General features: G+C 38.6%; 1 protein-coding gene across 2 annotated transcripts in view; it reads left to right on the top strand.

Moving 5' to 3' along the window:
• CHD1 (chromodomain helicase DNA binding protein 1) overlaps nt 1–24,136 on the top strand; it is a 59,111-nt gene that overhangs the window by 13,820 nt on the left and 21,155 nt on the right. For both annotated transcript variants that reach the window (XM_087715751.1, XM_087715750.1), the window contains exons 6-16: nt 4,020–4,169; nt 5,277–5,545; nt 6,968–7,193; nt 10,042–10,142; nt 11,953–12,131; nt 15,619–15,746; nt 20,486–20,702; nt 21,188–21,277; nt 21,832–22,022; nt 22,978–23,166; nt 23,285–23,447. In XM_087715751.1, coding sequence (XP_087571877.1) covers nt 4,020–4,169; nt 5,277–5,545; nt 6,968–7,193; nt 10,042–10,142; nt 11,953–12,131; nt 15,619–15,746; nt 20,486–20,702; nt 21,188–21,277; nt 21,832–22,022; nt 22,978–23,166; nt 23,285–23,447 — 1,903 coding nt within the window. The remainder of the gene's footprint in view (nt 1–4,019; nt 4,170–5,276; nt 5,546–6,967; nt 7,194–10,041; nt 10,143–11,952; nt 12,132–15,618; nt 15,747–20,485; nt 20,703–21,187; nt 21,278–21,831; nt 22,023–22,977; nt 23,167–23,284; nt 23,448–24,136) is intronic.

The raw sequence follows: 24,136 nt of genomic DNA, 5'->3' as shown, positions 1-24,136 counted from the left end.
GGGAAGGTGCTATGAGAGCGAGGAAAAAAAGATTGTGTATTGTGTTGGCTGCAGAGACCGTCGCCTCTAGGTTGGTAGCTTCCCCTTAGCTAATTCTCAGATGGAAATGGTCGGTGAGCGGGGAGATCGTGCACAGTGTTGTTAGGGGGGGGGGAAACCCCACCAATCGAATTCTAGTTGCCACTGGTTTAAAGAATGGCCACATATTTCGTGCCATCCTTTTCCTTTGCATGGAGACGCTGCTGGATAAAAGTAACTGGGAAGAGGGGGTGATGAGCGGAAGTGCGGTCGCTCTCTTTTGGTGGTGTGGATTTTGTTTAGGGAGGTTTGGATTCCCAGCAGGAGGGAATCTCACATTGCAATCTTCCGTTTCTAGCTTTGGAAATACGGGTGTTGTTAAACTCACAGGAGCTTTCTTTGATATAGTATACCATATGTATATACTACTATAGTATAGGTCAGGAGTCCCCAAACTTGACAACTTTATGACTTGTGGACTTCAATTCCCACAATTCTCCAGCCAGCATAGCTGGACGTTGAAGTCCATAGCTGTCTGGAGAATTCTGGGAGTTGAAGTCCACAAGTCTTAAAGTTGCCAAGTTTGAAGACCTCTGGTATAGGTTCTCCTGCTTGTGCAGGGGGCTGGACCAGAAGACCTCCAGCTCATTTATTCTAAAGCTTATAAAAGCTCCACTCAATGCTGGTCGCGGGTGGATTTTCCTTTGGTAGGGTTTATTTATTCACTTAGCAAAGCCTTAAGCCAGATGTGAACACACACATATTGTAAGTATTCTGATTTTCAGAGCAGAAATGGCAGAAGCAGAAAAATCAAAGAAGAAATGTAGACAATATAGTGTGGAATATCTGAAGTATGGATTTATACCAGCACCATCAAACCAGCAGCTGCCACGGTGCCTACTATGTGAAAAATTATTTTCTAATGAGGCAATAAAGCCTTCCAGACTGAATGAACATTTGAAGAAGGCACATCCTGACAAGGCAGACAAGAACCTAACTTTTTTTCAATCACTTTGTGACAACTTGCAAAAGCACCCAACACGGTCACGCATGTTTTACAATACTTCCCAGCAAAACACTGATGGTTTGCGTGCATCATACAACATTTCATTGCTGATTGCTAAGTCTGGAAAGCCACATAACTATTGGTGAAGAACTCATCCTACCAGCCGTTAGTGAGGTTCTGAGTACTGTTTGCATAAGTCACCACATGATATAATTAAGACAATTCCTCTCAGCAACAATTCAGTGCAAAGACACATAGATGAAATGGCTGAGAATGTGGAAGATGTATTGTGCAGCATACTACAGACAACAGACTTTGCATTACAGCTGGATGAATCAACTTTGCCAGGCAATGAATCGTTGCTTCTTGCTTATGTGCGCTTTATTAAAGATGAAAGTTTGACTCAAGAGTTGTTATTTGCAAGGCAACTAAAAACAGATACTAAAGGGGAGTCAATATTTCATGTTGTTGTGCAGTTTTTCAAAGACAAGGAAATTCCACTTACCAGCATATTAGCTTGTGCAACTGATGGAGCACCATCAATGACTGGTCGCTACCGTGGGCGCATTGCTTACTTGAAAAAAGCTGTGCCAAATGTCTACCATTCACTGTGTCATTCATTGCCAACATCTGGTTGCAAAAACCCTCAGTGATCGCTTGCACAAGTCATTACACACTGTCATTACTGCAGTTAACAAAATTAAAGTACATGGTCTCAACGATTCAGAGAGCTCTGTGTTGAAAATGATGAAGATTTTGATCGTTTGCTGCTTCATACAGAAGTTCATTGGGTATCAAAAGGCAACCGTGTGCGATGCTTTTACAATCTTTTTGACACTTGTGGAGTTTTTTGAAGACAAGACTGCTTTGCTCAATGGTGAACTCAAGAGATCAGGCATGACATTGCTTATTTATCAGAACTATTTGCAAAGTTCAATGAAGTGAATTTGCAGTTGCAAGGAAATGAGGTCAATCTTATTAAGGCCAAATCTGTCATCTCTACGTTTGTTGCAAAGTTAACTCTATTCAAGGGCAATATAGGCCGTCGGAAACTATACCAATTTCTGAGCTTGTCTGAGCTAGAAGAGAAAGGTGGGATACAAGATGATGATCTTCAAGTTTTTTGTGACCATTTGGACATGCTGCATAAAGATATGTCTGAGCGATATCAGGATCTTCTTTTGATGGAAATTCAAGATTGGGTGATAAATCCATTTTCAGATACTGAGGAAGATGGGGTAGTGGAGGAACAACTCATAGAGCTGCAAAATGACATTGAGCTGAAGCCAAAGTTTAAGAAATCATACCAAGAGTTTTGGTTACAGAAAGAAATTTCTGATCGCTATCCTGCAATATGGAAAGTGGTTAAGAAGCTCCTTGTTGCATTTCCATCATCATATTTGGTGGAACATGGCTTCAGTGTGGTCAATCCAACTTCCCTCCAAGCAAGACATTGGGAAACTGGTATCACTTCATCAAGCCCATCCATCACATTAGGAATTTACTGAACAGTGAAGTGGTTACTAAATTTTACTGTTTACTAAGTTACTAGTTACTAAGATTCTTGATAAATGACTATCAGACTTTGAAAACCTGGTATCACTGGATCATGTTCAGCAATTTTGTTGAATTAACATTAACTAAAAAGGTTTTTAAATTGGATTTTGAATAAATGTGCAATTGTTACAGTTTTGAATTTTACTGTGACTATCTTCCTTCTGTCATGCAAACTGCCCAGTCACGTACCCCCCCAGCCACACCCACCAAGCCACTCCCACAGAACCGGTAGTAACAAAAATTGAATTCCACCACTGGGTGGGGGGGCAGTGAGGATCAGTTTGTAGCACCAAGGGGGCGGTAGACTGAAAAAGTTTGGAAACCACTAAGTTAGAGCAGTCCCTTCCACCTCTTGATTTTAAATCTAGGAAGTGTAGATTTTTCTTACTGTCATATTTAAGAAATGTTGAGAAATACTTGATGCATAAGGCAATATGGAGGAGCTCTGCCTCTCTCGGTTTGAAGGCCCTTAGTATAAGAAATACATTTTAAATTATACCAAAACTGTTTTATTTATGACATATAATAGTAGAATAGTAATAGTAGAAACCATTATAAATGCAGGAATGAACAGGTTCAAATTCAGGACAAATGCTGTCTTTTTGGTTTTATTTTTTAAAAATCTACTTTATCTTTAATTTATCATTAAAGTAAGGGAAAGAGCTTGAAAAGAAACTTTTTTCAATTTTATTTTTTTATATTTTCTTTTTTCCTTTTTCCTCATCCATAATCGCAAAAATATAAATTAACAACCTCTTAACAGTATGCATTATGTAAATGCCACTTTTCCCTAGACTTAACATTGTTAATATGGCAGTTATCAATGTAAACAATTAATTAATGTTTATATTAATGATTATAAGTTATTCATGATTAAATATTGTCATGTGAAAATTTGTTCAGTTATATGAAGCTGAAATACCCACAAAGCTATTTTAATTGTTCATTTCAGTTTAATAAATTCAAAAGAAAGATTTTGTTATTTAAAACTTTTTGCATACTTTCCCTGTACATATTTTATTTTCTGCTAGGTTCATTATTTCTACAAAATGTGGATATTAATATTATTTTTGTGAAACACGATACTGATATGTTTTTATTAAATTTTGAACAGAATGAGAATATATACCATGTTTCCCCGAAAATAAGACAGGGTCTTATTTCTCAGTATTTTCTTTTGACACCCCCCCCCCCCGAAATAAGCACTTGACCTTATTTTCTGGGAGGTCTTATTATTTTTGAGATGCAGGAGGCGGTCAACATGGTCACCTCATGGCTGTTGTTGTTTTGCAATATTTTCAGGGAGGGCTTATTTTCAGGGAGGGCTTATTTTTAGTGCATGCGTTCAAAAACCCAATTGGGCTTATTATCTGGGGAGGGTTTATTTTCAGGGAAACAGCGTACTTAAACATTTTTTCTGTAATTTTAACCTGAATAGTGAAGATTGGCAAATGTCTGGATCAGGATCTATTTCGGGAACAGCTTCAGAATCTGAAATAGAAGGAAGCAGAGAAAAAAGTAGTTGTGAAGAGAGTGAATCTGATTATGAACCAAAAAATAAAGTCAAAAGCAGGAAGCCTCCAAGCAGGTAGGTAATACCACTTTAGAAAATAAAAGTTAATATGCATATCTTTCCTTTAAAAAATCTTTTGAGGTACAAATTTGATAAATTGCCTTGTAAATATTCATTCAGTAAATTATCTCTCCATGTGTTAGGAAACTGAATTTTGAATAGAAACATTTAATTGATGGCCTTAGATCAGCAAAGCTGTAATATCACATGAAAATCTCAGTTTTCAGAAGAACTAAAGTACAATTTTGGGTTGATAACAACTTGAACCAAACATGTGCTCTAATAGAAATGAGTGAATATTGCCACAAGTCCTCACAGAGTTTGATATGAACTGCTTTAGTCAAATTGCCAACTGGTTACCTCAAATGGATATCTCAAAGATTTTATGGATAGTTTAATCTGTGTTAGAGGGAATTAACTTTTGTGCTCATTGCTAAATCAGAAGACCATGAGTTGTTACTTCATCCTACTCATCTGTCATAAAAGGAGACACAAGTCTCCTTGTGTTCCCTTAGTTTTCATAACCTAGTAATGCTAAGAATCTAGGCTTTTGCTTAATGAACTTTTGGGCATGGAATTCTGATAATTTTCTAGGTGCTACCACTGAGTAGCCAGCCAAATGGCTTATATGACATTTTCATAATTGAATTTGCTTTTGTACATCATAGTGTATTTTTTTTTAAGTCAGGATAATTTTTTTGGTTCCAAATGATAGTTGATATATTAATCTAACATTCCAGGAAGCACATGGAACATCATAGTTGAGATTCCAGCTGCTTTTTTTCATAATAGGATCACTTTGATAGGTAGGTTGTCCATTATTCAGCATTCAAACTACATTCCTCATTTATTTCAGTAGTGTACTATGTCCTGTTCCATATGCAAAAGAACGGACTGAAATTATTGTACAAGAATAAAAAATTTTAATGAGCAGATACTAAAGCAGTGAAGTTGCTTTGTTTTAATACTTTACAGTTTTCAATCTTTCATTCAAGAAGTTTACAAAAAATCTTAGTATTTGAATAGCCCACAGTTTTCTAAGTATACTCATCAATCATTTTTTCCAGGCATTGATACAATAATGTTTTGAAAGACTTATTTTTCTATTATTTATTATTTAAGAATAAAACAAAAAAGTGGAAAGAAAACTGCAGTGCAGAAAAAACGACAACTTGACTCATCCTCATCCTCATCCTCAGATGATGATGATTATGATAAAAGAGGTTCTCGCCGCCAGGCAACAGTAAATGTTAGTTATAAAGAAGCTGAAGAAGCAAAGACGGATTCAGATGATCTCCTAGAAGTTTGTGGAGAGGATGTTCCACAGCCTGAAGAAGATGAATTTGAAACAATTGAAAAATTTATGGATAGTCGCATTGGAAGAAAAGGAGGTAATCTTTAATTTACATTAGAAAAATATATTCATAATTGCTATAGTTTTGTTTTTGTTGCAGTGTACATTGAATAGCTATAGGCTAACGGGGCTATATGGCTTGAGGTATCTTAAAATATCATTAAATATTCTATGTAAAATAACAGAAATATGTTCATATAAAAGATTCTGATGGTTTACTAATTTTATCGATAAAAGGACTTACTCTCTTAAGTTCACTTAGACATTATTTGTATACTATATGGTATACAGGTAGTCCTCAATTTTCAACTATTTGTTTAGTGGTCTTCAAAGTTACAATGGCACTAAAAAAAAACATTGTTTTCACACTTACGATTAAGGGTCATACGATCAAATTTGGATGCTTGGCAACTGGCAAGTATTTATGACAGTTACAGTGTCCCAGGGTCATTTGATCACCTTCCTGACAAGCAAAGTCAAAATCTTTGTTTTTACCTTTCCACTCTTGGGAGAGGACAGGGAGGATGAAAAAAACAACCAGGCTAGGTACAGATTACTTGCTTCTCCTCCACCCCCTTGTTTAAGCATTTTCTCCTCTCTCCAAGGGAGGAAAAGAAGAACCCAAATGATTTCTAAGAAATCTCTCCTGGTTTGTTCTGTACTAGCTGAAGTCGCCGGATGCTCTTCAAGGGCAGCCCCATGTAGAGCACATTGCAGTATTCCAGCCTAGAGGTCACAAGGGCTCGAGTGACTGTTGTGAGTGCCTCCCGATTCAGGTAGGGTCGCAACTGGCGCACCAGGCGAACCTGGGCGAATGCCCCCCTAGTCACAGCCGTCAGGTGGTGGTCAAATGATAGCTGTGGATCCAGGAGGACTCCCAAGTTGCGAACCCTCTCTGAGGGGTATAAAATTTGACTATAAAAAGTAGTGCGCTTGTAGTTCTCAGCCCTGAGCCTACTCATGGTTACTGCCTTTCAGTATGTATTTTTTTGTTATGTGGCTGTTTACTTTCTTGTACTTCTTCATCTACAATCATTCAGTTCTAAAAGGGGGGGGATAAAAATAATAGGCACAGATATTGTGTATTAACTGTAATAGTGATCATGTGACTTGGACAGTGCAAAGGGTGTAAACTTGGGCATTAGTCATAAAATTATTTTTCTCAGCAGTATTATAACTGAACAGTTGCTGAACAAGACAGTCAGTAAGCGACATCTACCCCTATGCTAGTAATTGCCCAGCATCAAGAGGAAACTTTGTTTTAGATTGGTTGAAATCACACTAGTCAATTCTTTGGCAGAATATTATTTCCGTGAAACTTTTAATTTGACAAAACTGCATCACATTATTGCATTAAATGCCTACAGAAGTTTTTATCTTAAAACCATCTGCTATTTTATATTCCATATAAGAATTGTACACGGTTGAAGTTTTTTTAAACTATGACTATTTTTTTCAGTAACTGGTGCTACAACCACTATCTATGCAGTTGAAGCTGATGGAGATCCAAATGAAGGATATGATAAATCAAAAGAATCTGGTGATACGCAGTATTTGATTAAATGGAAAGGTTGGTCCCATATTCATAATACCTGGGAAACTGAAGAAACTCTAAAGCAGCAGAATGTTAGAGGAATGAAGAAACTGGACAACTATAAGAAAAAGGATCAGGAAACTAAGCGCTGGTGAGTGTTTGCAAATTATAATAACATTGTTAATGTTATGTGTAATATTTGTATGATATATAAAGCAAGTGTCATTAAATAATTTATATTTTCGAATTCAAGTTATGTTAGTACTCCTGATCGACAAATTCAGGTTATCTTCAATGGTTTAGCAGAATGAATAGATTTTATTTGAATGTAAAATCTTTAATAATACAGGTAGTTAAAATTATGAAACCATAATTTTTGTTATTAAACAAGGCAGTTATTAAATGAGTTGCACCTGAATTTATGATTTTTTGCCAATTTGCTAAGTGAATTATGCAGTCATTAACTGAATCTTGTTTCCCCCATTGATTTTGTCTTTTGAAAGCCAACTAGGCCATATATATATAATCACTTCCTAAACAATGATTATATATATGGACATGATACACTGCAACTGTTGTAAATGCTGATGGCCAATTTTTTGTCATCTGTGACGATTCTAAGTGAAAGGACCAGTCATGTCATTTTCTCAGTGCCATTGTAACTTCAAATAGTTGCTAAATAAATGGTTGTAAATCAAGGAATCCTTGTAAATCCAGGGATTTACTATGCAGGATACAGGATACAGCTTTACTAGATTTTTAAAAAACTGGATGAAAATAAATACCCATAATCATTGCTAAACACTTAGGCAGATGTTTTTATTCTAAAAAGCTATCTAATTTTGTCTTTAAACGAATGTGATTTAAAATTGAAGCTTCAGTTTAAAAGAATACAATTCAGCTGAAGTTATGAACATATAGGGGTACACAGTATATCTCCTGCCATAGTCTGCATTAGGAAATAATAAGAGAATTATTCTTTACATTGATTAATGTTGCACAGAATGTGTAAACATTCATATTGAAAATTTTATACTCAGAAATGTACAGATCAAATATTAGCTATGCAATATTATTCAAAAATGCATTGTTGATTTTTTTTAGCCACAGTAAACTTTACTATTTTACTACTATTTACTAAATTTTGTTGGCTAAGTTAGATGTTGGTTAAAAGATTAATTTTATAAAAATGAGATGACTTCAGTATATAGCAAGATGATGCCTTGTTTTTAATTGTACGAAAAAGGATATTCAATATAACTTAGTTCTGGTTCAGTTATGTATAAATCATTAAAATCTGACTAAAGTTCCAATTATCGGTGTACATAAAATAGAAAATCCTTTTTTAAAACACTGACAGCAAACCATGGATTCCAGAAATTCTGCTTGAAGCATTGTTGGGTCAGCCTGAATTCAGCAGAAACAAAACTCCAGGCATTTTAGTTGTTTTAGGGGTTTTTAGATTTTTTTTTAAATCCCAGCTTCATTTGTTTTATAAATAACTCAGGGTGATGAATACTCCTTCCTTCTCCTATTTACTCTACAACAAACCTGTGAGATGATTTGGGCTGTTAGTGACTAGTCCAAAATCACCAGCCAGCTTTCATTCCTGAGATTGGAGTAGAACTCAAAGGCTCCTGGTTTATAGCTTGGTGCCAAATAAGTCAGGACTTGTGCATGTCACCCCATCTTCTTCCAAGTGGAGCCAACCCAACCTATCTTCCCAGCACCTGCTCCCTCCTTTCACCCACTGTCAATCCATATTTGACCAGTCTGACCACCCATTTTCAGAGAAATTTGCCTCTTGCTTTTCCCCTGCCCCAACTTTACTACCACTGCCAGTATATTGGACTGTGTGCCTAATTACGAAACTGATTACTAGCGATAAGTGACAGGTACTCAGCATGCCTATTCCACCGGCTTCTGTTCTATAATCTTCATAGCCTATCCTTTCTCATAGTCATGGTTGCTAATCTCCATACATGCTGTTTTCAAAGAAATTATTTAGCTGTGATATTTCCATATTCTTTTCCACACATTGTGCTTGATATATTGGGGTGTTTTAGGCCATATCTAGGCTCATACAGTCCTATTTCATTCTCATTACAAACAAGGTATAGAATAGCTGTTCCATGCACAGAACAATTTGTGTAGGGACTCTTTTCTATGTTGCTACTTCTAGTCTTTTTCATACCCCTAGCTAGGATCTAAATACCTTGGTATCAACAGACAGTTCTTCATTTTCCTGAGACTAAGGTTCATGTGATATAAGGAAAATCTTAGATTTTAGGCCATGAAATACATGTCAACAGGTCCTGAAGTGACTGTTAGCTAGCCGTCTCTTTTTCTTGTTATTCTTTTTTATAATACTTGTTTCTTTTATTATTTATATCTAATAATATAATTGATTATTTAATATAATCTTCATTTATACTTCATAGCTAATGAATTTTCATAGCTAATGCAAACCAAATGTTCCTGGTGGGTTATATGATAACATGTAAAAGATACAGTGAAAATATTTTTTTAAATAGTAGCAATCAACAAGTAAAAAAAAAGAAATAATACATCAACCCTCCCTGAAAATGGATACTGAGGTGTCAAACTAGGTTTGAAGATTTGTGTAATGAAACTTTCTTTCAAGATTTTCTTAAAATCATGTGTGACGGTTTTACACACCTCCTGTATAATTATAAACCATTTTTAGTATCTTGTCAGAAAGATAATACCTAAATGCATTGGATAATCTTCTGTATCATCTCGAATCTTTGTCTAAATATTTAAGAAAGAGTTTTTGGGGTTGTGCAGGATAGCATTGGGAAGTCCAGAAGCCACGCTATTCATATTACCCTTTAGGATCCAACCATTGAAAGTCACAACTTTGCAAAAGTCATATGTGGGGTGGTTGTCATCTTGTTAGATAGAGTATTTTCGTACCTTGAAATCGTATCAATGTTTTTTTAATGATGTCACTAACATTATCTATATTTTCTTTCCAGGCTGAAAAATGCTTCTCCAGAAGACGTAGAATATTACAACTGTCAGCAAGAGCTTACAGATGACTTGCATAAGCAGTATCAAATTGTAGAGAGAATTATTGGTAGGTGATATAACTTGAAACTTGAAATATACATGATTCAAATATATTTAAATTCATAATATTTATATAAAACATTATTTTAAATGCATTTTATTTATTTGCTTAGGCTTAAAGCCATTGTAATCACGGTGACTGTTAAAAATTACTTACAGCCTGGGTTTTGATGAAAATAAATTAAGTTTAAACAATGCTGTTGAATTTGTAAATGCAGTAATAGTAGAGAAATATAATTACTTTACTCTTTCTATTATAGCGTAAGCTTAAACTTAAGTTTTTATCCATTTTGGCAACCAGTATTTGATTACACTCATCTTTAGCTTTTGTCAAATCAAAAACTTACTGGATTGGTGACCAGGCGGAGGCAATGCAGGAACAATCCTGTCAATTGCCAATATCAATCATTTATTCCAAGGCAGATCAAGTATCCTACAGAATGTACATCAAGGCTTTGGGAAAATCTTCCAAGAAGTGCCCTATGAAATTAGTTGTTTAGGATAGTGATTTTAATAGTCCTATCCTCACATTATCTATGGAAGACTATTTCTGATCATATGTAGTCTTCTAGACAATTACTACTACTACTACTCCCTATTATGTGTTGCCTCTAATGTTTGAAATGTACAGGATTTCCTGTTTAAGCAGGGGAATGGACTAGAAGACCCCCAAGGTCCCTTCCAGCTCTCTTCTGATTCTAATGCATCATTGATATCCAGATGGGCATATCTCCAAGAGTAACTCATTCCATTTCTCTTCTATATGTATCTCAGTAATACTTGCCTAATCAATCTGCTGATCGAAGATCAGAATTTGAATGAGAAAGGTTATATTATGAAGAAACCTGGCATTCAGTAGCAACAGTTTGAGCCTATAGTATAGCAATGTTCCACTACTCGATTACCAAGATGAGGTGGAGAGAGGAGGAATTAAAGTAGGGCAGCTCATCCGCTACCTCCTTTCATATTACTATTTTGATACTATCCTTTCCTCACTACTCCCTTCACTCCCCATTCTGTAATTAATGGAGTTGACCAATTTATTTCCTACCTTATATCCTTCCAGCTTTAGTCAACCCTTTCTCCCTGTGGCTTTCCCTTCTCCTTTCCAAATGGAGTTGCGCCCCTTTGTGAAGAGCATTCCAACATCCTTGTCACACTACCACCACCACCTCTTGGGATAGTAATTTGCACTGTATTGTTTCTACAACTGACATAAGTCTGGTCACCCAATTTCTTCCCACTTCTGGATTAATTCAAACTATTCAGATGGGTTTTTTTTAACCTTTCCTTTACCCTACATGCACTTCACTTTTGGTGTTGATTTGGGGGAGAAGAGGACACTCTGTAGACCCCTTTTTTGTGAGCTACTATAGGGTTGAACTCTCTCCCCACCTATTTAGCATCCACATGAAACCACTGGGTGAGATCATCCAACAATTTCCTTTCCCATGTACCTTCCACTAAAGTTGTCTCTGGCTTTCACAGGCTTAATCCTCTGGCTGCCTCCTCAGTTTGAATTCTTGCTTTGTTCCTTTTTCATTCAGTCCAATTTCTACTCTGATGCTATTTCAGCTTTTTAACTCCCATTCACAGATCTCCAATCAATTAACTATTCTCTCAAAACATTTGCCACTTTTTTCATTTTCATTTTCTTTTTTTTGCAAATCTTTCCTTGTTAAACAATTACATCCACTCAAACTCAGACATTATTAACAAATATTGTACTTTAATCAGGTTTTGTGTACAATCTGTTCTTCATGATTCATTATTTAAGTGAAAATGTTGGTTTTCATTTTTATACTTATTGTCTATAGCCCATTCTAATCAGAAGTCAGCAGCTGGTTATCCAGATTACTATTGTAAATGGCAAGGTCTTCCTTACTCGGAGTGTAGCTGGGAAGATGGAGCTCTTATTGCAAAAAAGTTCCAGTCACGCATTGATGAGTATTTTAGTAGAAATCAGTCGAAGACTACGCCATTTAAAGATTGTAAGGTAGGTAAAGTTTAACTTCTTTTAGTAAATGTAGCATATTCAGTATTTAAAATATAGGCGTTTTCATTGTGCAGATGGGAATCCATAAATAAAAGTAAATATAAATCAAATAAATATGAGTTGAGTGGTAAATGTTTGTTTATTCCATTTGTATGCCGCCCTATTCCCAAGGGACTCAGGGCGGCTAACAAAACAACGGTGGTGGGGGGGTATACAAACAACAAAACAAAAAGACAAAACAAGTTAAAAACAAAGCAACAGTCGCAACAATTCAAGTGGGGCTGGGAACTCCTCAGCCCCAGGCCTGCCGGAACAGCCAGGTCTTAATGGCTTTGCGGAAAGCTTGAAGGGTGGTGAGGGTCCGGATCTCCATGGGGAGATCGTTCCAGAGGGCCGGAGCAGCCACAGAGAAGGCCCTCCCCCGAGGGGTCGACAGTCGACATTGGCTAGCAGATGGTATTCGGAGGAGGCCTAATCTGTGGGATCTAATTGGTCGTAGGGAGGTAATTGGCAGGAGGCGGTCTCTCAAGTACCCAGGTCCAATACCATGGTCCTGAGGATAAACTAATATATCACATCATAAGTGGTGATTCAATCAAGGTTGTCTTTCTCTGAAACATCTAGGCATATGCCAATACAGAAACTGCCTCTTATTTCAAGTATGAAAAAACTTTCCTCAACCAGCACCTGGAGCTTTGTTGTCAGTCATGGACCACAAGATTGGCATTCCATGATCACAGCCCCTGGTTAATCAATTTATGCAAAAACTAACAAGAGAGAGGCTGTTTAAAATGTTTTTTTTAAATCATAAGTAATAATGGGATCATTTAAATTATGTGAGGAAAACTTGAAAAATGACATGTTTCATCAATATTATCATTGTTTGTACCTTCTATAGGCAGGCTAATTTATTTATTTAACCAAGCAATCAATTAAATAGGAAAATAAATAATAGAGAAAAATAATAGAGAAAAAATATTAGATATTGGCATTAAATTGCTTCAGCTACTGAGTCTCCATTCTCTTTATAGACCAGCTCAGCATTCAATACCATGATTCCAGATATTCTTCTAACTAAACTAAATCAGATAGCTGTATCTGATCACACTTTTAAATGGATCATAAGCTTCCTAACAGACAGGAAGCAGCAGGTGAAGCTAGGCAAAATCACATCAGATACATGTACAATTAGCACAGGAGCCCCCTAGGGCTGTGTGCTCTCTCCCCTTCCACTGCCTTGTGGTGCAACCGGAACAATCTTGAACTAAACACACTCAAAACAGAAATGGTGGTAGATTTACGAGAAACTGTATGACCACCTCTTACAATTCTAGACAACACAGTATCAACAGTAGAGACCTTCAAGTTTCTAAGTTCTGTTATATCTCAAGAGTTAAAATGGTCACCTAACATCAAAAAAGCACAACAAAGAATGTTCTTTCTGCACCAACTCAAAAAGCTCAAATTGCCCAAGGAGTCGAGGTGGCGCAGTGGTTAAATGCAGCACTGCAGGCTACTTCAGCTAACTGCAGTTCGGCTGTTCAAATCTCACTGGCTCAGGGTTGACTCAGCCTTCCATCCTTCCGAGGTGGGTAAAATGAGGACCCGGATTGTTGTTGGGGGCAATATGCTGACTCTGTAAACCGCTTAGAGAGGGCTGAAAGCCCTATGAAGCGGTATATAAGTCTAACTGCTATTGCTATTGCTATTGATTCAGTTCTATAGAGGAATTATTTAGTCTGTCATCTGTACCTCTATAACTGTCTGGTTTGGCTCTGCAACCAAACAAGACAGACAGACTTCAGGGGATAATTAGAACTGCAGAAAAAATAATTGCTACCAACCTACCTTCCATTGAGGACCTGTATACTGCACTACTCAAAAAGAGGGCTGAAAATATCTGTAGACCCCCTCACATCCTGGACATAAATGGCTTCAACTTCTACCTTCAAAACCACACTATATGGCACTGCACACCAGAACAACTAGACACAAGGACAGTTGTTTCCAGAATGCCATCACTCTGCTAAATAATTAATTCCCATAACACTGTCAAATTATTTACTAAGACTATTACTATTATTCCTATCTCCTCCCACTTATGGCTATAATCTTGTTGCTTGTATCTATATGATTTATATTGTTTTATTTGTTTCCTAGTATGATTTGTTTGCTTATTTAATAAGTATCTTTTGACTATCACTAAGTGTTGTATCTTATGATTCTTGAAGAATGTTTTTTTTTAATGTAAACTCAGAGCATATGCACCAAAGACAAATTCCTTGTGTGTCCAATCACACGGCCAATAAATAATTACATTCTATTCCATTAGAGTGTCTCACGATATAGTCACATGGGATGTTGTGTCATAAGCAATCAGCTGCTATTTTTTCAGCCATATGAAGAGCAGCTACTGTAAATTCACTCAGTTAAATAGATTATTTCCGAAGTGTAAGCTGTAACAATAGGGGTGGGTTGATTTAACATTGAATTGTGCCTCCTTCATACATTGAATTGTGCCTCCTTCATACATGTGGAAATGATTATAACAATTTTAAGGTATAAACCGGCTATGTAATCTAGGCTGTGACCTAGAATTCAGGAATAGGAAATTGCTCTCTCTGGCAATCTTTAGCCTCAGCCAATGGGTTTCTGGCATGGAAAGGGACTTTACTCTGATAGGCGGAAGAACCTTTGGCTGGGGCCAGAGGCTCCCAACGCTGTCATGTATTTGTACAATTACTGCTAGATAGTGAGATGTTTAAAAAAAATCTTTGTTTTACATTAGTCATTCTTCATGTCCTATAACCATTAGAACTTGATTTAATTCACTGTCTCATTATCTTTCATCCTCTTAACTGCTTTATTATTTCTCACACTCATATGTGTCTTTAAATTGGCATTTATATTGGGGAAATAGAGTACATTGACTGTATCAGCCCTACATTAATGTGTGGGAGTTACCTTGCATTTAAAAGAAAAACCTGAATTATGTCCGTGGTATGCAGCAATAAACACAGCAGTCCTATCACCTATGTGCAACTTCTAATTCCCCAAACCAAGAAGTAGTCTTCCTGGGGAGAGGGCCTGAAGAGATAGGTCCTAAAGAGGTTAACTTGAAAAGCAAAATAATAGGAGGATGAGGTTTGTCTTCCTTTAACTTTGTGCTCATTACATTGATTGAAAATTAAAAAAGAAAACTGAAGAGCTGCAGATCTGTTGTAGCAGTCCTGGTCCTAATTTCTCAGCAAAGTGTAATCTAAGATGTTTTTTCATTGTGTTATGTGTTTAAAAAGCTGCCTGTTATTTTCCTCCAGTACTCTGGTCCATAGATCACATCGCATCATCTCTCCGTCTCCACCCCCACCCCCAATCATTTGTATTTTATCTCTGTTGTCTTTGAATGTCAGATAGTATAAAATTTAGGTTTTCAATTGAAAGTGAAATAAGGAATAAAAATAACATTTCTTTTTTTTAACTTTGGTAGGTTTTGAAGCAAAGACCAAGATTTGTGGCTTTAAAGAAGCAACCTAATTACATTGGAGGTCATGAGAACCTAGAATTAAGAGATTATCAATTAAATGGACTAAATTGGTTGGCCCATTCATGGTGCAAGTATGTACATATTTAAAAACTTATAACTGTCTATTAAAGTGCATATATGTGTGTGTGTGTGTAGAAAATAAGCATCATATACATTTTAATTTAGCTAACTATTTGTTTACTTTGGCCTTCAACTGGCTGGACTTCTTGCTGCAGAGTTTTGGAACTCTTTTGCCATTGCCTAGGACTGAGAGAATGACTTGCCCAAGGTCACCCAGCTGGTTGTGTGCTTAAAGCAAGGCTAGAATTCAGAGTCGTATAGTTTCTAGCCCAGTTACCTACCCACTATACTAAACAGGTTTTCCTATCTGCATAAATGTGGTCCATTCATACTTGAAGGTACAAAAATAATAATTATATTATAAAGATATTTGAGGTTTAACATCGGTACTTTGCAAAATTGAAGCATATTGCAGCCGTAGTACATTTAGAAGTAAGAATCTTGCTTTCTGTACATGTTTAATCCCAATAAGTTTTAGGATCAGATAAAATCTGTTCTTTCTTTGCTCCTTGGAATTTTAAAATGTATTTAATAATCTAATTTAGCAAAGTGGAAGAAAAGTACTGTTGTCTTATTAAACCATGAAGATCCAAATCTTGCCAGCCAGTTATATAGCAACAAACTACACCAAAGGGGAAAATGTATCACATATGGTGGCTACGCAGAAAAACTCAAAAATATTAGAAGGAAATACATCAAGCATTCAGAAAATGTGAAACTCAACATTGAACTAAAGTCAAAATTATTTTTATTAGGAATAATTCTAGAAAACATAAAAGTATCACAATTTATTAAGCATCTGTGTATGCAAAACCATCTCCTTGGGAGTCATAGAGTTAATATATGTTAATAGCTGTAAGAAAATCAGCTATAATTGGGTGGTTGGGTGAGTGTCTGAGTATGCTTGGCTCGGAGGACCTGCTAGGGAAGGCGGGGGGTACCGGGGTGGTTGGGGGGACTACGGCCACGGGAGTGGGTCGGAGCATTGCGGTCGTGACAGGGAGAGGCAGATACGGCGGGGACCTTAGGGCTAGCCATTACCGGGGAAGGAGGGTTCGCTACATTACAGAGATCCCTCCTTCCGGCCCTTTGAGTCCCACTCCAAGACCAGATGGCGCGAGTAGCCAGGACCCTGGTCTCAGGCTGCTGTTGCTAAATGCCAGGTCTGTTATCCACAAGGCTCCCCTCGTCCGGGACTTAATTGTTGACGAGAGGGCAGACCTGGCATGTATTACTGAAACCTGGCTGGGCACAGAAGGAGGAGTCCCCCTTGTAGAGATGTGCCCAGAGGGATTTCAGGTGCTTCATCAGCCGAGAGCCCAGGGAAGGGGTGGCGGTGTGGCTATTGTAATCCGGGAGTCTCTGTTACCTCGTAGGGTCCCTGCTCCGGAGCTTGTCGGGTGTGAGTCCCTGCTGATAAAGTTGGACCTCAAGGGTCAAGTGGGTTTGCTGCTAACGTACCTGCCTCCCAACTGCGTTGCAGCATCCCTCCCCTCGCTCCTCGAGTCAGTAGCCGAGCTGGCAGTTGAGTTCCCCAGGCTTATAGTTCTGGGGGACTTCAATTTGCCATCGCTCGGTGAACGCTCTGATGGGGCGCAGGAGTTCATGGCTTCCATGACAGCCATGGGCTTGACCCAGGTAATTCGGGGCCCAACCCATGCAGCGGGTCACATGCTCGACCTCGTATTCCTCTCGGAGCAGTGGATGTGTGATCTTGGTCTGAGGGGTAATGAGATCATACCCCTGTCGTGGTCAGACCACTGCCTACTGAGGCTTGACTTCCGGAGGCCAAACCCCCACCGTAGGGAGGAGGAACCGACCAAGTGGTTCCGCCCCAGGCGACTTATGGACCCATTGAGGTTCCAGACGGAGCTTGGGGTCATTCCTGATACTCTCGCCCACAGTTCGGCGGAGACTCTGGTTGCCGCCTGGCACTCGGCGGCGTCGGAGTCTCTTGATCGGATTGCGCCACTACGGCCCCTCCGGGTCAGTGGATCCCGGAGGCCCCCTTGGTTTACCGAGGAGCTCCGGGAGAAGAAACGCCGGAGGAGATGCCTAGAGCACCAGTGGAGGTCCGATAAGTCCGAGGCGAACCGAGCACTTCTAACCACCTGCACCAAGGACTATGTCCGAGCACTAAGAACTGCCAAAAGATCATACATTTCTGCCTTGGTTGCGTCCGCCGAGTCACGCCCAGCCGCCCTGTTTAGGATAACCCGCTCCCTCCTTAACAGGAGGGACTCGGGAGACCCCTTGCAGGGTAGGGCTGAGGACTATGCTCAATTCTTGGCGGACAAAATAGCTCGGTTTCGGTCGGACTTGGACTCCACCGCAGTAGATCCAGCCGAGACACAGGAGGACCGCTTGGCAAATCATCTCTGGGTTGAGTTCCAGGATGTTGCCTCTGGGGATGTGGACAAGGCCATTCGAGCTGTAAGTGCCTCCACCTGTATTCTGGACCCGTGTCCCTCCTGGCTGGTTGCCAACAGCAGGGAGGTGACACATGGCTGGATCCAGGCGGTCGTGACCGCCTCCCTTCGGGAGGGGCACTTCCCCGCCGTACTTAAAACGGCGGTGGTGAGACCCCTCCTGAAGAAACCATCCTTGGATCCAGCCATTTTAAACAACTTTCGTCCTGTCTCCAACCTCCCCTTTATCGGGAAGGTTGTTGAGAAGGTGGTGGCCTTCCAGCTTCAACGGGCCTTGGAGGAAGCTAGTTATCTTGACCCCTTCCAGTCCGGCTTCAGACCTGGTTACAGCACAGAAACCGCTTTGGTCGCATTGACCGATGATCTCTGGAGGGCCAGAGATGGAGGCTATGCATCCATCCTGGTTCTCCTTGACCTCTCAGCGGCTTTCGATACCATCGACCATGGTATCCTTCTGCGACGACTGCGGGAGGTGGGAGTGGGAGGCACTGTTTTACAGTGGTTCTCCTCCTACCTCTCGGACAGGTCGCAGTCGGTGTTGGTCGGGGGGCAGAGATCGTCCCTGAGGCCCCTAACATGTGGGGTGCCACAGGGTTCGGTCTTATCCCCCCTACTATTTAACATTTACATGAAACCGCTGGGCGAGATCATTCGGAGGCACGGGATAAAATACCACCAATATGCGGACGATACGCAACTGTATCTGTCCGCCCCGTGCCAACTCAATGAAGCGGTGGACGTGATGAACCAGGGTCTAGAGGCCGTTAGGAACTGGATGAGCGCTAACAAACTGGTACTCAACCCGGACAAGACCGAGTGGCTGTTGTGCTTCCCTCCCAATAATTTGGCTAATGTACCAACACTTAGGCTGGGGGGTCAAATTTTACACCCCTCAGATAGGGTCCGCAACTTAGGAGTCCTCCTGGACCCACAGCTGACTTTTGACCACCAGCTGTCAGCTGTGACCAGGGGGGCATTTGCCCAGGTTCGCCTGGTCCGCCAGTTGCGGCCCTACCTAGACCGGGAGGCTCTCACAACAGTCACTCGAGCCCTTGTGATCTCTAGGCTGGAATACTGCAATGGGCTCTACATGGGGTTGCCCTTGAAGTGCATCCGGCGACTACAGTTAGTCCAGAATGCAGCCGCGCGAGTGATAGTGGGCGCACCGCGGTTCGCCCGCGTTACACCTGTCCTCCGCGAGCTGCACTGGCTACCTGTTGGTCTCCGGGTGCGCTTCAGGGTACTGATGACCACCTTTAAAGCACTCCATGGTAGTGGATCTGGGTACTTGAGAGACCGCCTCCTGCCGATTACCTCCCTTCGACCAATTCGATCGCACAGACTGGGCCTCCTCCGAATCCCATCTGCCAGTCAATGCCGACTGGCGACCACACGGAGGAGAGCCTTTTCTGTTGCAGCTCCGACCCTGTGGAACGATCTCCCCGCTGAGATCCGTACCCTCACCACCGTCCAGACCTTCCGCGCAGCCCTCAAGATCTGGCTCTCCCAGCAGGCCTGGGGATAGGTTCCTAATTCACCCGCCCGAGTGTTTGATTGTTGAACGAAAGTTGTGTTTTACTATTTTTTTCTTTGTTCACATTTTGTTTTGTTTTTGATGTTGCACTTCCCTCCCTTGTGATTGTAAGCCGCCCTGAGTCCCCTCAGGGAAAAGGGCGGCCTATAAATTTTAATAAATTCAAATTAATAAATTCAAATTCAATTCAAATAATGTATGTTTGTATATATAAATATATATGTCTGTCTCTGTGTGTGTGAATGACACATTATGTCTGACACATTATATAGCAAAGGTAAATTCAGATATTTTGAATAACTTTTAGAAAAAGAATAAAGTGATTAATCAAAAATAATAACAGATACTAGGGATAACATCCAATGATTAGTGTTCAAAGTATACCATAGATATTTAGGTAGTGGTTAGCAGTTGGGAAATAAATGAATGGGAAGAATGTGGCTACCAAAAAGTGTGGGGAGGGGTTGAAGAGAAGGTAAATTAGTAATTCTATAATTTCTACTTTGCTTTTTGTATCTTTATTCTTGTTTCATTTTTTAATAATCTGTCAAACCTTATGCAATTAAATAATAATGTAAACAAATCTTTTCAGACCTTTATCATGTCCTTGATTCATTGTGAATTGCAATATGAATACGTATTGTAAAAATAAGTAAAATGTTAATATTTAAATGACTATTAGTAAAATTTAGAAAGTAATTCTATCATAATAATTTAATTTCTAATAAGTAGAAATTAATGAATCGTTATGTGATGTTTAACTTATTTTGTTCATACAACTTTGCAGGGGAAACAGCTGTATTCTTGCTGATGAAATGGGTTTGGGCAAAACGATACAAACCATCTCCTTTTTGAATTACTTATTTCATGAGCATCAGTTGTATGGCCCTTTCCTGCTCGTAGTACCTCTTTCCACCCTGACATCTTGGCAAAGAGAAATCCAGACATGGGCTCCCCAGATGAATGCTGTAGTTTATTTGGGAGATATTACCAGTAGAAATGTGGTAAGTGGAATTGTAGGTTAATGAGAAATGGAGATCTGGAATGTATGCCATCTTTTGAAGAAAAGGGATGGATAGAGATTTTCAAAACTAATTACAATGTATTTTATCATTTTTTATAGTGAAATCAGTTTTGGTTTATTTTCATTAGCGTTTATTAATTTCAGATCAACTTTTGACTTGATCAGTTATTTAATATAATGAGAAAAGTTTTAAATGAAACTGCTGCTTTTTAAGTTGGATAGATGGATAATAGGTTATCAAGGATCTTTTCTACCCTTGTTTCTCATAGAGAAGTTAAACAGCTGTTTATTAATCCCATTTCTATTTTGTGCTCCTTTCCTCTTCTTCCATATATTATAATGTATTTATACATGCAATTTGGTTTGGATTAGTGTGTTTTAAGATTAATTAAATTGTTTATATTAGCTGTTTCATAGATTTAAAAAAAAACCTGTGGCCTTGTATTTCACTGAATTTTTCTATAGATAAGAACTCATGAATGGATGCATCTACAGACTAAACGATTAAAATTTAACATCTTATTGACAACCTATGAAATTCTGCTGAAAGATAAGGTTAGTAATTAGACTGATTGATTTAATAATTTCTAAAGATTAAAACAATATTCAAAACACATTACTTTTTCAATTAAAAATAAGAAATTAGATTGATTGTTATGATACACATCAATAAATACCAAATATATCTTAGATGTTTTAGATATTTCTCTTCTAAGATGAAAAAAGTATCATCAAAAAAAAAGAATGAACCTTTCAGAATGCCTTTTATAACTACCTCCTCCTTAAGCAAACTGAAAGGGGACATTCTTAACAAGATTTAAAGAAAATGTCCACCTATGGATCAATTCTTTCTTTTCCATCAGAATTGTGTGAAAATGTATGACTTTTCTAAGGCTGGTAGAAATAATTTCCATCCTGTTGGGAAAAAGAAAACTCATCAGCACTATCCCTACAGGGCTTTGGATAAAATGGTTTCTCTGCCTTCTTATATTATTATTTACCTGTGTAATTTTTACTGTCCATAATTTAGTTTAAATTGCTATGTTAATTATATTTTTTTCTTTTAAAAGAAAGCATATTTATTGTGGGTATTTTTTCCTTCTAAAAAGTCATTCCTTGGAGGCTTAAATTGGGCCTTTATAGGAGTAGATGAAGCTCATCGATTAAAAAATGATGACTCCCTCTTATATAAGACATTAATAGACTTCAAATCTAACCATCGCCTTCTTATCACTGGAACACCTCTACAAAATTCCCTGAAAGAGCTGTGGTCCCTGCTTCAATTCATCATGCCAGAAAAGTAGGTAATCATATTGCATGGCCTTATTGACAAACATATATAGTAAGGTTGCAATTTGGTTTATATTTATGGTTTGATGCATAAATCAAACCTATTGATTTATATTTGGTTTTGATGGCTAAAAATGTATCTTTCTGAACATCCCTGTTTCAGTTCTGGGCATTTTGGGTGCTGTTACTACTCAGATAAAAGTAGATAAATTTGCTACTTTATTATATTTAGACTTTAACTTTTAAGAAAATCAGTAACTATTACAAGAAATTTAAACTGGGTGGTTTGGAGGTCAATTACAAATTCTCACAAAGGCGACCTATTATATACATGGCTGTATGGAAGAATCTTTTCAGAATTAATTTTCACTGACTGGAAATTCACTGAAGGAAAAAAAAAATCTAAAATGCTGTAGACTAGGGATGTCAAACTTGTGGCATCATGGCAGCGTCACATGATGTATCGCAACTTTTTCCCCTTCGCTAAACTGGGTGTGGCAAGCACGTGACGCTTCCAGGCTGCGAATTTGACAGCCCTTCTGTAGACTGTAAAATCCAGTATCTGAACTGATTTAGGGTTACTTTTTAACATAAATAGAGTAAATCTCAGTGCTCATTTTCTTCCTTACTATCAATTAAGAATATATGAATGGTTTATTTTCATTAGCTGATTGGTTAGTCCAAATACCTACTTGTGTCTTTGATGATCAACTAGATGCTTATAAAAAAAACCCTACCATTATATCAATGTAAATGTCATTTTATCCCTTCCTTAACTCATAATTATTTAAAGATGTTCTGTTTGTAATACTTAAGGTAACACATAGCCACAATTGAATGATCATTACAGAAGGACCACATGTATTATTTTGTATTCTGAATATATAATAGTGAAACTAATATTTGAATTAATTTAATATCTTTGAATGTATTGCAATGAACAATTGGGGGATTTTTTATTGAAGATTCTCTTCTTGGGAAGATTTTGAAGAAGAACATGGGAAAGGAAGAGAATTTGGTTATGCAAGTCTTCACAAAGAACTTGAACCATTTCTGTTGAGGAGAGTTAAGAAAGATGTAGAAAAATCTCTACCTGCCAAGGTGGAACAAATTTTAAGAATGGAAATGAGTGCATTGCAAAAACAGTATTACAAGTAAGTAATTTATTATGTTTATTAGAATGATATAAAATATATGCAAATTGCCATGTATCTTTTGTTTTATGCTTTGTTTTCTACAGTCTTGTTATTAACAATGTTTTTAATGCCATAGGTGGATTTTAACAAGGAATTACAAAGCCCTAAGTAAAGGATCAAAAGGCAGTACCTCAGGCTTTCTGAATGTCATGATGGAACTCAAAAAGTGTTGTAATCATTGCTACCTCATTAAGCCACCAGATGATAATGAATTCTATAACAAACAGGAGGCCTTACAGGTAAATATCCATTAAATTGTTGTATTATATACTCCAAGAGTCAGACATTATTTTGATAGAGATTTAGTAATTTGTCACTCAAGATGATGGTTTTATTATACTTTGATTTATATTATGTACCGTGTTTCCCCAAAAATACGACATGTCCTGATAATAACGCCATGCCACATTTTTCGGGTGGGCAAAAAAGTAAGCCCTCCCCCCAAAATAAGCCCACTGGACAAACCCTCCTTCCAGCCAGGCAGAGCACCACTCACTGACCTAGCGGTATCCTGAAGGCGCCAAGCCACAGGAACTGTGTGGGGGGGCAAAGACTCACATTGCTTAGCGCCTTTGGAATAGCGCTAGGTCAGTGAGCGGTGCTGTGCCCAGCTGAAGGGGAGTTGCCGGGTGGTTGCTCTCTTATGAGCGGGCTCCCGAAGAGCTGGGCACAGCGTCAGGGTCGAACGGCTGAGTTGCGCTGTCTCAGCACTACACAGCCATGAGGTGACCATGCTCACAAGCAGCCGTCCAGCAACCACCCCTTTCCAGCTGGGCACAGCGCTATTCACTGATCTAGAGGTATTGCCAAGCAGGGTGAGCGCCTTCGGTATGCCCCTAGATCAGTGAATGGAGCGCTGCATGGCTGAAGGGGTTGCGCGAGTGGCTTTTCCGCTCCCCACTAGCGTACCTCCCAGCCTCACAATGCC

Source organism: Thamnophis sirtalis, unplaced genomic scaffold (genome assembly GCF_051295495.1).
Source record: "Thamnophis sirtalis isolate CommonGarterSnake01/CBP01778 unplaced genomic scaffold, rThaSir2_p1.2 scaffold_5, whole genome shotgun sequence".
NCBI lineage: Eukaryota > Metazoa > Chordata > Lepidosauria > Squamata > Natricidae > Thamnophis > Thamnophis sirtalis.
The sequence above is the reverse complement of the archived record's forward strand: the minus strand, read 5'-3'. Positions and strand labels throughout refer to the sequence as shown.